The 14,047-nt window shown below is 40.6% G+C and overlaps 1 protein-coding gene across 7 annotated transcripts in view; it reads right to left on the bottom strand.

The window, feature by feature from the left end:
* Positions 1–9,554: 9,554 nt before the first annotated feature.
* The window catches only part of TASP1 (taspase 1), a 249,191-nt gene continuing 244,698 nt past the window's right edge, over positions 9,555–14,047 (bottom strand). For all 7 annotated transcript variants that reach the window (XM_074406223.1, XM_074406225.1, XM_074406224.1 and 4 more), the window contains one exon: positions 9,555–10,615. In XM_074406223.1, the coding sequence (XP_074262324.1) occupies positions 10,523–10,615 (93 nt within the window). In that variant the 3' untranslated portion in view covers positions 9,555–10,522. The remainder of the gene's footprint in view (positions 10,616–14,047) is intronic.

The raw sequence follows: 14,047 nt of genomic DNA, 5'->3' as shown, positions 1-14,047 counted from the left end.
TTTATGGTAAGGTAGGTCTGATAGCAGCAAATTCTTTGATTTTTTTTTTTTTTTCCTGGAAATGTCTTGACTTTTTTCTACATTTTTGAAAGACAGTCTTTTAGAATATAAGATTCTTGGTTGATTGTTGTCATTTATTTCAACACTTTGAATATGTTAGTCCACTGCCTTCTGACTGCCATGATTTCTTATAAAAAGATGTTCATTTTATTGTGGTTCCCTTATAAATGACATTTTTCTCTTGCTGCTTTCAAAATTTTCTCCTTGTCTTTGAATTTCAGCATTTTTTCTATAATGTGTCAAACAGACAATAATGGATCTCTTTATGTTTCCCACTTGGAGTTTATTGAGTTTCCTGAGTCTGTTTTCCAGCAAATTTGGGAAGTTATCAGCTACTATTTTTTCAAATACTTTTTCTTCTCCTTTCTCTTTCTCTCCTAGCACTTCCATTATGCATATGATCGTTTATTTACAGGGTGTTCCACAGTTCCTCAAGTCTCTTTTTTCTTCATTTGATTTTCTTATTGTTCTCTAGATTGTATAATCTCTATCAATCTATCAGATTTGTTTATTCTTTAGTCTGCCAATTAAAAAATCTCCTATGGAGCCTCTTTAATAAATTTTTTTAGTTCAGTTTTACTTTTTGGCCCAAGAATTTCCATTTGGTTCTATTTTACGTCTATCTCTTTATTGATATTCTATGTTTGATGAGATATTGTCTTCATACTGTACTTCTTTAAGCATTTTAAAAATTCCTTGAGCATATTTATAATGGCTACTTTAAAGTCTTTATTAAATCTGATATTTGGTCCCTCTCTGAGGCAGTTTCTGTTGACCACTTTGTGTGTGTGTGTGTGTGTGTGTGTGAGAGAGAGAGAGAGAGAGAGAGAGAGAGAGAAGTCACTGTTCCTGTTTCTTTTGCTGTCTTATAATTTTTTTTTAAGTGGACATTTTAGGTAATATTTTGTAGCAACTCTGGTTACTAGTTCCTCTCTTCCCTTTCTGGGTCTTGTTTTTGTTGCTGTTTCCTTGCTCATTTGTTTTGCGACTTGGCTAGGCTATTTTGATAAAGTCTGTTTCTCTCATAGTGTAAAGCCTTGGCTCTCACTTTTCATAGGATGCCTAGTCACCCTGGAATTAAAGTAATTTTAGCAGTTTTCTTTGATTGTCTCTTTCCCCTGATCTCTTTATTAAACTGTCTGTTCTTCTGATATTATACCCAGTAATTAGGCTCCACTAATTACCAATAATTGTTCTACTGTTTTGGAAAATGACCTGTGACATAAATTGCTCAGCAGTATAATCCAATTAGATTGGACCTGGGTAGTTTTTTGTTTGCTTGTTTTTGTTTTTGTTTTTTTATGGAGTCTCACTCTGTCACCCAGGCTGGTGCAATGGTGCAATCTCCACTCACTTCAACCTTTGCCTCTCCGGTTAAAGCAGTTCTCTGCCTCAGCCTCCTGAGTACCTGAAATTACAGGTGCCCACCACCATGCCCAGCTAATTTTTGTATGTTTAGTAGAGGCTGGTTTCACTATCTTGGCCATGCTGGTCTTGAACTACTGACCTTATGATCCACCCGCTTCGGCCTCCCAAAGTGCTGGGATTACAGGTATGAGCCAACTTACCTGGCCCAGGCTGGGATAGTTTAGTTTTAATGTTTGTTCTGATGCCAAAGGGCTCTTTGTAGATTCCTCTTTTTTGCTTCCTTCTGATGAACTAGCTAGCATATTGTTTAGCTTGTTCTTAGCTTGTTTAGACACTGGGAGCACCCTTATGCTTGCACTTCTCCACATTCTGTTTTAGATAAATTCAGTTTCTCTGGAGAGAGCATCAGTGCTCCTTTCTTACAGACTGACTCTCTCTCCTTCAGCAAACTCTCGAAGATACTATTCTAGGTGCTGGGCAGGGCGGTAGCCTCTCGTCTTCTTTGTTTGCCCATCCCAGAATGAAACCTCTGACCTATACATGATTCAGGGGGCAAGGGTGATTGGGACCCCACTTTTCTTGGGAAAAGAAACTTGTTGCCTGGGGTAGAGTCTCTATCTATGGATAAGTGATGGCTAGAAGAAAGTAGCCTCCAATGTCTCAGATGTGCACACCAGGATCCAGCCTCCTCAACTTGGAGTTGGAGGGGATGAGAAATGCCGGCAGCCTGCTCCTCCTGGTGAGATATGGTAGGACTTGTTGGGAGCTGAAAGGAGAGGCAGTTCTAGTCTTCTTGCCCACACTCAACCAGAGTGAACCTTCTATAAACATGTGCTGGAATTTGGGGGGTAGGGAGTGGGTCATGGCCCAAATGCCACAAGTTAGCTGTTTTTAGCCAGTATCAGTAAATTTTTCTTGAATACACATTTCTTGAATACGCATAAAACATAATTTGTTATATGCTCTTAGAACATTTTCCAAAGACTTTAAGTGGTTGTTTTCTTCTGTCTTTTCACTATCTTTGCTTGTTTCCCTGGGGAATAGGAGTCTGTGGAGCTTCTCATGCTGTCATCCCAGAAGTAGAACACCCTCAAACTATCTTCTAAAAGTTTGTTTTGGCCAGGCGCAATGGCTCACACCTATAATCCTAGCACTTTGGGAGGCCAAGGTGGGAGGATTGCTTGAGCTTAGGAATTCAAGACCATCCTGGGCAATATGGCAAGACCCTGTCTCTACAAAATATAAAAAATTACTGGGTGTGGTGGTATACACCTATAGTCCCATCTAATTGGGAGACTGATGTGGGAGGACTGCTTGAGCCTGGGAAGTTGAGGCTATGGTAAGCCAAGATTGTGCCAATGTGCTTCCAGCCTGGGAAACAGAGGGAGTCCTTGTCTCAGAAATAAATAAATGTGGTTTGTTTTTTATACTTAGATTTACAGTTTACCTGTAATTTATTTCTGTGTATGGCATGAGATATGGTTCACATTTTTTCATTTGTATATCTACTTGCTCTAGGAACATTTAAAAATACACTTCTCCCTACAGCTTTGCTATGCATATTTGTTGAAAATTTAGTGTCCATATGTTTGTAGAAAGTAAAACATGACAGAAAAATAAAGCAGAAAAGGAATGCAAAGTGCTGGAGGGGGTGTGGTTAGGAGGGTGCTCAGTTAGGAGGGTGCTCAGAGACGACCTTGCCAAGAAGGTAACATTCTACACTCTAGCAGAATGGAAGGAGATGAGGAAAGAGCAAGTCATGTGACACCATCTGGAAAGTGCTTTCCAAGGGGGTGTGGGGGGTGGTTCGAGCATCTGCAGTGCTTCTGAGATGGGAGGGTGTCTGGGCTGCTTGAAGAACAGCAAGGAGGCCAGAGAAACAGTAGGGGATCAGAGAACAAGAAGGGGCAGAGCCCAGGGTCTTGTAGAAACTCCAGGGCAAGGTGAACTGGAAGGTTTTAAGCAGACAAGTGCCATGATCTTACTCCTTTTGGCTGCCTGACAGGTGACTGTCAGGACAAGAGTGGAAGCAGGAAGACCAGTGCAGAGCCTATTGTAATAACTCATGTAAAAGACAATCTGATTGTAGCAGTGGGGGTGGTAAGAAATGGTTAGATTCAGCATACACTTCAAAGGAAAGCCAACAGAATTAGTGAATTGATTCGTTGTGGAATCAGAAGGAAAGTAAAAATTCAAGGATGTCAGGTTGGTGGTCCCCAGTGAATCTAGCCTCTGCTACCACTGCCCTTAGGCTGTCCCTCCCTCTTGAATCTGGGCTGAACCACGTGACTTAATTTAAGTAATAAATGTGGCAAAAGTGATGCTGGGCCATTACGGACTTAAACCTGTAGAAGGCTTGGCAGTTTCTGCTTTTGTGCTCCTGGGAAGCTTTGGCGGCCATGACTTTTGAGGATGTGGTGTAGAAAGATGCTGTAGAGAAGCTCTGAGCCTGCACGGAGGAAGAAGGACACTCAGCAATCCAGCATACCATCTTGGCCTGTCCCCTAGTGCACCTTCCAGCAAAATGCAGCATACTAGTGACTACCAGCAAGAGCAGCAGAAAAACCACTGAGTGATGTCAAGCTCAATTCACAGAATTGCAGGCAAACTCTGGCTCAATTTACAGTTGTTGTTTAAGGCACTGAGGCTTGTGGTGATTTGTTATCAGCCATAGAACATGAGGCAGATGACCCCAAGAGTTTTGGCCTGAGTGCCCAGAGGATGGAACTACCATTTACCAGATGGGAAAGACTGCTAGTTAACAGGTTTGGAGGAAGAACCTGGGTGGAAAGATTAAAATCTTACTACTTGTACATGGAAAAGAGCACATGTTGTTCTTAATATATTAGAAGATGTCCTCTACCTCTTAAGCATTACTGGATTTTCCAGGGCCAGGAAAGATCATTTTAGGAGTAACTCTTTGGTTCACCATCATACTAGCGACAGTAGATGTTAAAGGAATTGTTTTGATTTTTTTTTTTCAAGCTACTGACACTCCATTGACAATCAAAGAAATTCCCATGGCAATTGAAGGCAAAGAAACTCTCACCCACAAAGTTTTTCTGGCATTGCCACTGTGGTTTCAGGGCTTCAGCAACTGCACCATGTAAAGGAGAAACTACTGAACTCACTTTCCCTCCCAGCTTTCCACAACTGGTCATAATGAACCACCTTGGGCTTGGCTGATGGTCTTCTGAAGCTCAGTGTGCCACCTCTGAGGGAAGCCCTTGCCAGTTTTAGATTTAATCCTTCCTGTGGCCAAACACTTTAGAGACAGAAGCATGGGGGGGAGTGAGAGGGAAGATTGCCTGGTCAGTGTGGTAAGCCTGTGGGTCTCTGATCATAGACAATCTGGCTAATACCTTGTGCACTCGAATCCAAATTAAGTGCTGGGGAAACGTGGTATATTCCTTAAGAATTCTTAAGGCCCCAGAACAAATATTAATGTGATATTATTAACTTTATGTTTCCAACTTCCCATTCACTCCCACTACAGCCCACTACATTTACCTCCTTACTTCTCCTTCCCCTGGTTAATCAGCTTCTGGGAAAGGTTTAGAATGTAACTAGAGGAAAACAAATTAATCATACACAATAATCATACACACAGGGATTCATTGCTGCGGGGCTCAGCCTCGTCTTGGGCCACTGTTCCTGGGAGGGGTGGTGGCTCCCACCTCTGTTCCCTCTGAAAGTTCTCCATCAGCAACTGCCACCTTAAGGTGAACAGGAAGATGGGGCTTTGCAGCCAGAGGAGATTCCCAGTGTTGAGCGTCTATAGGATTTCTGTCAGAACAAAGCTGATGTGCCTTACTTAAGCATTTAGTTTTAAGAGAAAAGTTGGAAGACATTTAAAAAAAAATTACCATGAAATTATGTTACTAACATGTAGACTTAAGAGATAGCCTTTTGGAAATGGGTGTTGTGTGAGGCTGCCACGGCATGCACATCGTGAGGATGTGTTCATGATACAGGACACTGTTCTGGTCTCCTTGAATCTCTTAAAGTCATGAAACACCTTTAACTAAAGCTTCTTTCAACTACTGTTAACACAATTCCAGGTCATTTCCTTGATGGTAGCCACCAATCCTTGATGAACTGTCGCTCTTCAGCTTCTGTTTACTTCCCCATATCCTTAAAAGTGTTTGTCTGTCTCCAGAAGTGTGATGCCTGTTAACAGTGACTTAGTGGCAAACTCTTCCCAAACTTTTGTGGCACATCCAGCCTTGTCACTTGGAGAATGTTCCCCGATGTTATGGATGAAAAATGGTTGAGTGGGAACGGTTGTCAGGGAGAGAGCCACAGGGAGGGGCATAACCAGATGGGCGAGTCCACTCCGTGGAGGGCCTAAAACTCACTGAGGCCTCGTGACCAAGAATAGGAGTGGAATGTGTTTCAATTTGAAGTCTTCCAAAAGCAACCCTGAGACAAGGAGTTGAATCCAAGTAATTCATTTGGGAGATGATTTCAGTAAACACAGGTAGGAGAGTCGAGAAGGAACCAGAAAAGGGAAGAAAGCCAACACAGGTGTACTGATAAGTTAACTACCAGAGGGGGAAACAGGCTTAATTCCCATGGGAACGCTCCCAAAAATTGCAAAACACATACTTGGTATTATTGCACCCAACGAGCAAACGAGCTAGCCAATTTATACGCCAACTTCTAGGGAGTGCTGATTCCCTGGCATTTGTGGCCTGCAGCCCCTGGAGACAGAGCAGCTTTCCATTGTTCTGGAAGAGCCTGTAGAAGTTGTGTGGGGGTATACTGAAACAGTGAGGCCCAAAGGCATGCCGGGCTGGCTTTCATTGGCTGAGACCTTCCCACAGTGCTTGTCGTACATACCTGTAGCCTGGAAATAATGGATATTGGCTATTCTGCTCAGCATTGTCATAGATTCCCCAAAAGTTTAAGGACACAAATGTATGTACTGAGCATCATTAGGCTGAGCCAGCATTGCATGGGAAAGCAGTAAATGAGGGATTGTGTAAACCTGTCGGCCTGGTCATCTTTTCATGATATTAAATGAAAACTGTAGGACATATAACCCCATTTGGGGAGTTCAGTATTTTCAACTCCCATTTTTGGTGCGTTAAAAACAGAAAATTCATGCATAAAAAGAGTCTATAGGATGTTTATTAAGGGTTGCCTCTAGGGAAGTAGGATTGTGAGCTAAATTTTTATTTAAAATTTAAAATTTTTAAATTTTCTTATCTGTTTTCTAATTTTTTTCCTAATAAGTGCAGACTGCCTTTGTAATAAAAATGGCCAAGTTAAAAAGATCCCACAATTATTAACACAATCTCAAGATTCACGAATGATGCTGTTTTCTAAATCTCCTCTTCTTCACGCTCTCCCTTCCTCCTTTCCTCCCTCCATCCAGTGTCAAAACGGAGTGACCTCGCTTATCTGCAGGTCACTGGTATGCAGCATTACCACTCTCAAATGTGGGAGAAAACTGGGAATTATGCAAAAAATGCTTTTGAGTAGCCCCAAGAGATGTCCTCATATCCATAAGCCCAAATTCATTCACTTTGCTCACAGACAAGACCCTCCAACTAGCATCTAGGACTTATTTATACATACTTTGTACAAAATTCTAGCAGATATTGATATCCAAATTCAATTTCACATTAATTTTCTGTGTTTCTAACTTTTACTTTAGGTTCACGGGGTACGTGTACAGGTTTGTTGCATGGCTAGAGTATTGCGGGGTTTGGTGTACAGATTTTACCACGCAGGTCATCAGCACAGGACTGATTTTTAATTCTTACCCTCCTCTCACCCTCCACCCTGAAGTAGGCCTTGGTGTCAATTGTTTCCTTGTGTTCATAAGTACTCAGTGTTAGCTCCCACTTTTAAGTGAGAACATGAAGTATTTGATTTTCTGCTTAGGATAATGGCCTCCAGCTCCATCCATGTTGCCACGAGGACATGATTTTGTTCTTTTTAAAATTTTTTGTGAAGGAGTTTTGCTCTTGTCACCCAGGCTGAAGTACAATGGCTCGATCCCGGTTCACTGCAACCTCTGACTCCCAAGTTCAAGAGATTCTCCTGCCTCAGGCTCCCAAGTAGCTGGGATCATAGGCGCCCGCCACCACGCCTAGCTAATTTTTGTATTTTTTTTAGTAGAGATGGGGTTTTACCATATTGGCCAGCCTGGTCTCGAACTCCTGACCTCAGGTAATCCACCCACCTCAGCCTCCCAAAGTGTTGGGATTACAGGCACGAGCCACTGCGCCCAGCCAATTTCATTCTTTTTTTTTGTGGCTGCACAGTATTCCACGGAGTATATGTACCACATTTTCTTTAACTTGTTCATTGCTAATGGGCATCTAGGTTGATTTCGTGTCTTTGCTATTGTGAATAGTGCTGCAATGAACATATGCCTGCATGTGTCTTTACAGTAGAATGACTTCTATTTCTTTAGGTATATACCTAGTAATGGGATTGTTGGGTTGAATGGTAGTTCCATTTTAAGTTCTTTGAGAAATCTCCAGACTGCTTTCCAGTGGCTGACATAATTTACATTCCCAACAGCAGAGTATAAGTGTTTTCTTTTCTCCACATCAAGTTCACATTTACAAGTGTCAATTAGAGGGTAAGACAGGGTCTGCCATAGGCAGACATATTGAAGGCAGAGAGAAAAATGGCAGGGCTGACAAGACAGCCCAATCAGCACAGGTGCTCCAGGTGCCTTAAGCAAAAGCACACACTCTTATCTCCTCACCAAGCCTTGAAGATGCCCCTGTTTCCAAATCCAGAGCTAGGTCACAGTGACCACATTGAGGAATCGAGACCAGGCCTAATTCTACTCAAGAGAACCAGATATCCCATACTCAGGCCTTACAAAGATATCAAACATAGGCACACAGGTAAAAGCATCCATGTTAAAAAGTGGGCACCTTAAAATACAGCTTCAGAATCTTGGTGATATAAGCCAGACTAAAGAATGAGGTTATTTTCCTTTCTGTTTCTACCTTTTCTACTTTAGTGTGAAATGAAGTTGATTTTACATCTCTCAGTATCCTCTGGTTCCAGTAGCTCATCTTTAATATCTGATCTTATAAGAAAGGAACTTATATTACCTGTTACATTTTTGCCTCCATGATTCTGATTATCTCTATGTTCCCCCTCTTGGCTTCACAATATTCCTTAAATTAAGAAAAAATATTTAGAAAATTGAACAGTAAAGTCTTGACAAACTGTTCTTGGAGGAGCTGTGCTCTTTTATACTGGCCAGTTTTAAAACTCTTAATAAAAGGGGTCTTAAACTTTTAAATACAAATGGAAAAAAGGAAAAAAGAGATGAAAGCAGTGGCATTCCTGGTGAAATTGGTCAGATAATTTTCAGACTCCAAAGCGTCCTGATAGTTTTATGTGATCCAATCCAGTTCCTGAAAAATCTCTGCCAACAGGTAACAGGTCTTCCAAAGCTTTTGAAGCCAAAGGCTCCCCACCAGCCAGCCCATCTCTCACTAAGTTCTCAGCCTCATTAAGAATGAGAAACAGATACCACGGCACCAACCTGTCTATGAGAGCACAGCAAGATAAATGTAATTGCCTGAACCAGGGATACAAATCAGCAACTCTCAAATTATTCATATTTACACCCACTCCAGTTTGGTTGTCTTTCCTTTATAATTTGGCCATACATTGATATCAAGTGTATAATTTTATCTGGGCTTTATCAGTTACTGCCCAGAGCCATGATTACATGGTGCAGGGAACTTCCTCCCCCTGAGTGAGTCTATCTTTAGTATCTTCTTGATAACCACTCTTACAAAAATCAAAAGGAAAGACTTGGTTTTCTTAAGTGGCTCCAGAATCCCTGAATATAACATTTAGAAGTAATTTATCAACTGAAACTATCGAGCTTTTAGCTGCCACTACAATTTTTCAAAGCAAAGTGTTCTTATTCCTACTCTTTGTTATTTTTTATCAAATTGCAACAGAAATTTTAGGGACTTCCATATTGACCATTCAATCAGGGACCAAGGTCCGTTTCTATCTCGCCAGTGTCTTCTTTACTGCATAAGACTGGCCTTTGAACAGAATGACAGCAAGATGGATAATGGTGTGATTTCTGGAAGAACATTTTACAAACAAAATAAATGACAGCTCTCCAATCAGGGATTCAGAAGATAATTTATTAGTCTGAGAAGAGGAGTCACATACTATACCCAGTAATATGCTTCTTTTATTTTTGTGCCTTTATCTTAAAAATATATTTAAACAAAAACAAAGATAATATTGAATTTTCCCATAAACTTTGCTTTCTTATTTACAGTGTTATATTGTAAATAACATTCCATTATACACAAATTAAGGACTGTGCATTACTGTATGTTCTCTTTACATATTCTTTCATAATATAGCCCATACAGCTCGAAGTTATGCAACATTTCAGCTTAGAAAAGCTTGATGAAAGAAGTACAAACTGTATCAATCAGACTATTATTTTAAAAGGTTCTGACATTAATTCTCTGCTAGATTGTTTCACTGAAACCATTCTTTGTTAAAGAAAAATGCCCCATATAAGGGATGAGAACAACAGTTTAAGTTACCACAGGATCCACTTAAACTGGTTAACAAATAAAAACACCTTATTACTTATTACTGTTATTAAATGAAGCACTACCACTGTCAAGTCATTTAAACAAGTAGATTTACTCTTCAGTTCTGACACATTACATCAGTGACAGTTGGTACCTCTTGACGAAATAAAAAATGTTTCCTGCAACTTCAGGTTTTACTTGTAAACAGTTAAAGCATACATTATGTAAAGATGATTTAACCATTCCTGGTCACATAATGAGGAGTTTCTATTTCATCCAGGGAGAAGCGAACACACATACTGCACACATACACACATGCACACGTGTGTGCACACGCACACACACACAGTCCCGCTCACCCGCCAAAGGCCCGTGTGTCACTAAGCGCTAACTACAGCAGCACTTGTGTCTTGAGCAGTGCACGAGGTTGCAATAGGGATTATAAAACAAGGAAGATAAAACAGCCAACTTCAGTTAAAAACCCCAAAAAGCTCAGGTTCTGAAATGCCTCTCAGACACTTCACGCTCAGCCTGAAGGGTCAGTTCACTGGGCTCTCCAGGCGGCACACTCCACCTTCGATTGCCACAGACTGTCCTGCCACCGCACCAGGAGGGAGTCTTGAAATGTGAGTCTGCAGAGAGAGAGACAGGAGAGCATCAGAGGGGTCAGTGGTGTCCCTTGCTACACCCCCACCCATGTCCAAAAAAGGTGGAGAAAACACCAGAGCATTAGGCCTTCTCTTTGCCTCTGAGCATCCACAGGCTGCACCCTTGGTAAACTTCAGTTACTAAAAGATCTTTTGTTCAAATTGCTCAGGAAATATTTACTGAGCATCTGCTACATGCCAAGCACAGCACTAGCAACTTGAGATACAGAAGTGACCAAGTTAGCCAAGACCCCTGACCACACAGAATGTATAGTTTAGTCATATTCACAAGAGTAGCAGTTTTAATGTCAGTTATAATGAGTATATTCATTATCTGAAAACTAATAATTTATATGTTTTGTCCTCTAAACAGAGTAACTAAGGATACTTAATACATGTTCATACCCTAAATTTATTCCTTAAAGAATTTAAGTAGCTTACAAAAATTAAGAAAATTCAATAGCCTAAACTAGGAGAGGAAATGAGAAGAAAAATAAGAGCTTACAAATTAAGGAAGTGGGGTTAACACAAATCTAAGCTGAGGAGTTGGTACCTGTGCTGGAGGCAAGACTGCTGCCCTGTCTCTCAGTTTCCTAGTAGCACAGATCAGGCAGGTGATTCATGGAGCATCATCACAGCAAACCCATTGCTCCGATGAGAACAATTGTTCCTGGCACTGAGACCAAGGAGCCATTTCTCCTATAGGTCTTTGTAAAGGGGGCACTGTGTTTAGTGACTGAGTGAAGACATTAGCTTTACAACAGGGAATTTTGTAGGGCTGAGTGTTACATCACCCAAAGGAGGCTGGTGCTGGAGGCTCTGGTAGAAGACAGTACGCACTTCACTCTGTTTCACGAGGGATCAAAATGGTGTCAGTTAAGAATTCCTCTTTTTGGTGAACTGGCTTAATCCAAGGATAGATAAATGTCTGGAATTTCTAAGAGGGGCTGCATAAACTTCAGGCAGTCTTCTCTACTTATTTCTCTAAACGAGCTTTCCCTAAGTACTGAAACATGGTGAGTCTCATCGGAAGACAAGTAACCTTGGTTTGAAAAAGTGTAAGCCAAGATGTGCTTGAAGCTTCCTGTGGAGATCTCAATGGGGCATCAAATCATAGAAAGAGTGGGAGCTGTTTAAGAAAATGTTTTATATGAGCTTATCTCCAAAGTTCTTTTTTAGAGAAGTGAGTTTAAATTTCTCTTTAGCCTAAAATAGACCACTTTCTACAACAAACCTGGATGTCAGCGTAAAAAATACAATGAACTGTTTTACACTGAGCAAGTGTCTAAGGATTGTTTAGACTCTAGAGTATCCTACAAGCAGAATAACCTAACAAGGTACCTTTATAATATTTAAATAGTGTGTACTTTTATTCAAATTTGGAACTAATGTGGAATAACACATGAAAATGATCCATGAAAAAGCAGCAGACATCCATTTTGGGTCATCTCCTTCCACTCCTCGCTGCATTCCCTGCTCACACATCTCTCTGTGATTTCATGTCTCTAGTACTTTTTTCTGGCTCTTTCTCAAGGGAAGACCTCCTTGACCAGGCCCAACTCAACTTAGAAGCTCTTCTTCTAGCTCCTATAGCACCCATATGAGCATTTCTCAACCAGTCTTGGTTTCAAGTTTTTAGGTTTCCATGATTGAAAGTTGGTTGTAGGCAGAAGCTTGTGTTATATACATCTCAGTTTCCCTGTACCTGACCATGTGTTTCACACAGAAGCACACTCTGGAAATGACTGAAACAGACCACTCTAGGGCTATGTTGATGTAAACGTGCAGAATCTTAAGACACTCTGCTCTTTCTGTTCAAGAGATAGCCCAACTTCTCATATGGCGGTTGCTGCATCCCTGGTGAAGGTGAAGGCCAAATTTTCCACCTTCCAACTGATTGTGCTGTTGGAATAGGGATGGAGCTTTAGATTCTCAGATGCGAACAGATCCATACCAATGGAATTAACTGGCTGTGTACTATAATTTGCTGCTTTCTTGCTAATTCCCTGAGACACACAGACCAATTCTTGAGGTTAACACACCTTGAAAAACCATCAACTTGTAAATTAAACTGACTATCCAAAGCCAATATTATTAGGGCTATATCTTTCTTATAAAACCAAACACAGTGGATTAACACATTTAGCCCAAAGATTTTAAAACAAGAAAATTAAAATATAGAAAGTATTTAATTACCTGATATCTTAATCACAATCTAAGTAGTAGCTGAAATTTCCTATCATTCATACTCAATGTTAAGATCTTTTTAAAATATTTATTTATTTTACTTTAGGTGCATACTATATCTGGCATTTCTCTCCATGTTCTCCTTCCCCACCCCACACTGTCTCTCCACCACCCACCCAATTGCCCAGTGTGTGATGTTCCTCTCCCTGAGTCCATGTGTTCTCTTGTTCAACACCCACCTATGAGTGAGAACATACAGTGTTTGGCTTTCTGTTCTTGTGTCAGTTTGCTGAGAATGATGGTTTCCAGATTCATCCAAGTCCCCACAAAGGACATGAACTCATCGTTTTTTATGGCTGCATAGTATTCCATGGTATATATGTACCACATTTTCTTTGTCCACTCTATCATTAATGGGCATTTGAGTTGGTTCCAGGTCTCTGCTATTGTACACAGGGCTGCAATGAACATATGTGTGCATGTGTCTTTATAGTAGAATAATTAATAGTTCTTTGGGTATGTAATGGGATTGCTGGGTCAAATGGAATTTCTATTTCTAGATCCTTGAGAAATTGCCACACTGTCTTCCACAATGGTTGAACTAATTTACACTCCTATCAACTGTGTAAGAGTGTTCCTATTTCTAGACATTCTCTCCAGCATCTGTTGTCTCCAGATTTTTTAATGATCACCATTCTAACTCAGTGTGGTTTTGATTTGCATTTCTGTAATGACCAGTGATTTTGAGCATTTTTTCCTATGTTTGTTGGCCTCATATATGTCTTAATTCGAAAAGTGTCTGTTCATATCCTTTGCCCATTTTTGAATAGAGTTGTTTTTTTCTTGTATATCTGTTTTAGTTCCTCGTAGATTCTGGATATTAGCACTTTGACAGATGGGTAGATTGCAAAAAATTTTTCCCACTCTGTTGGTTGCCAATTTGTTCTAATGATGGCTTCCTTTGCTATACAGAAGCTCTGGAGTTTAATTGGATCACATTTATCTATCTTGGCTTTTATTGCCATTGCTTTCGGTGTTTTTAGTCATGAAGTCCTTGCCTATGTCTATGTCCTGGATGGTTCTGCCTACATATTCTTCTAGTGTTTTTATGGTGTTAGGTTTTATGTTTAAATCTTTGATCCATCTGGAGTTAATTTTAGTGTAAGGTGACAGGTAGGGGTCCAGTTTCTACTTTCTGCACATTGCTAGCCAGTTTTCCCACCATTCATT

This window comes from Saimiri boliviensis, chromosome 9 (assembly GCF_048565385.1).
Source record: "Saimiri boliviensis isolate mSaiBol1 chromosome 9, mSaiBol1.pri, whole genome shotgun sequence".
NCBI lineage: Eukaryota > Metazoa > Chordata > Mammalia > Primates > Cebidae > Saimiri > Saimiri boliviensis.
This window is presented reverse-complemented; position numbering and strand designations above follow the sequence as displayed.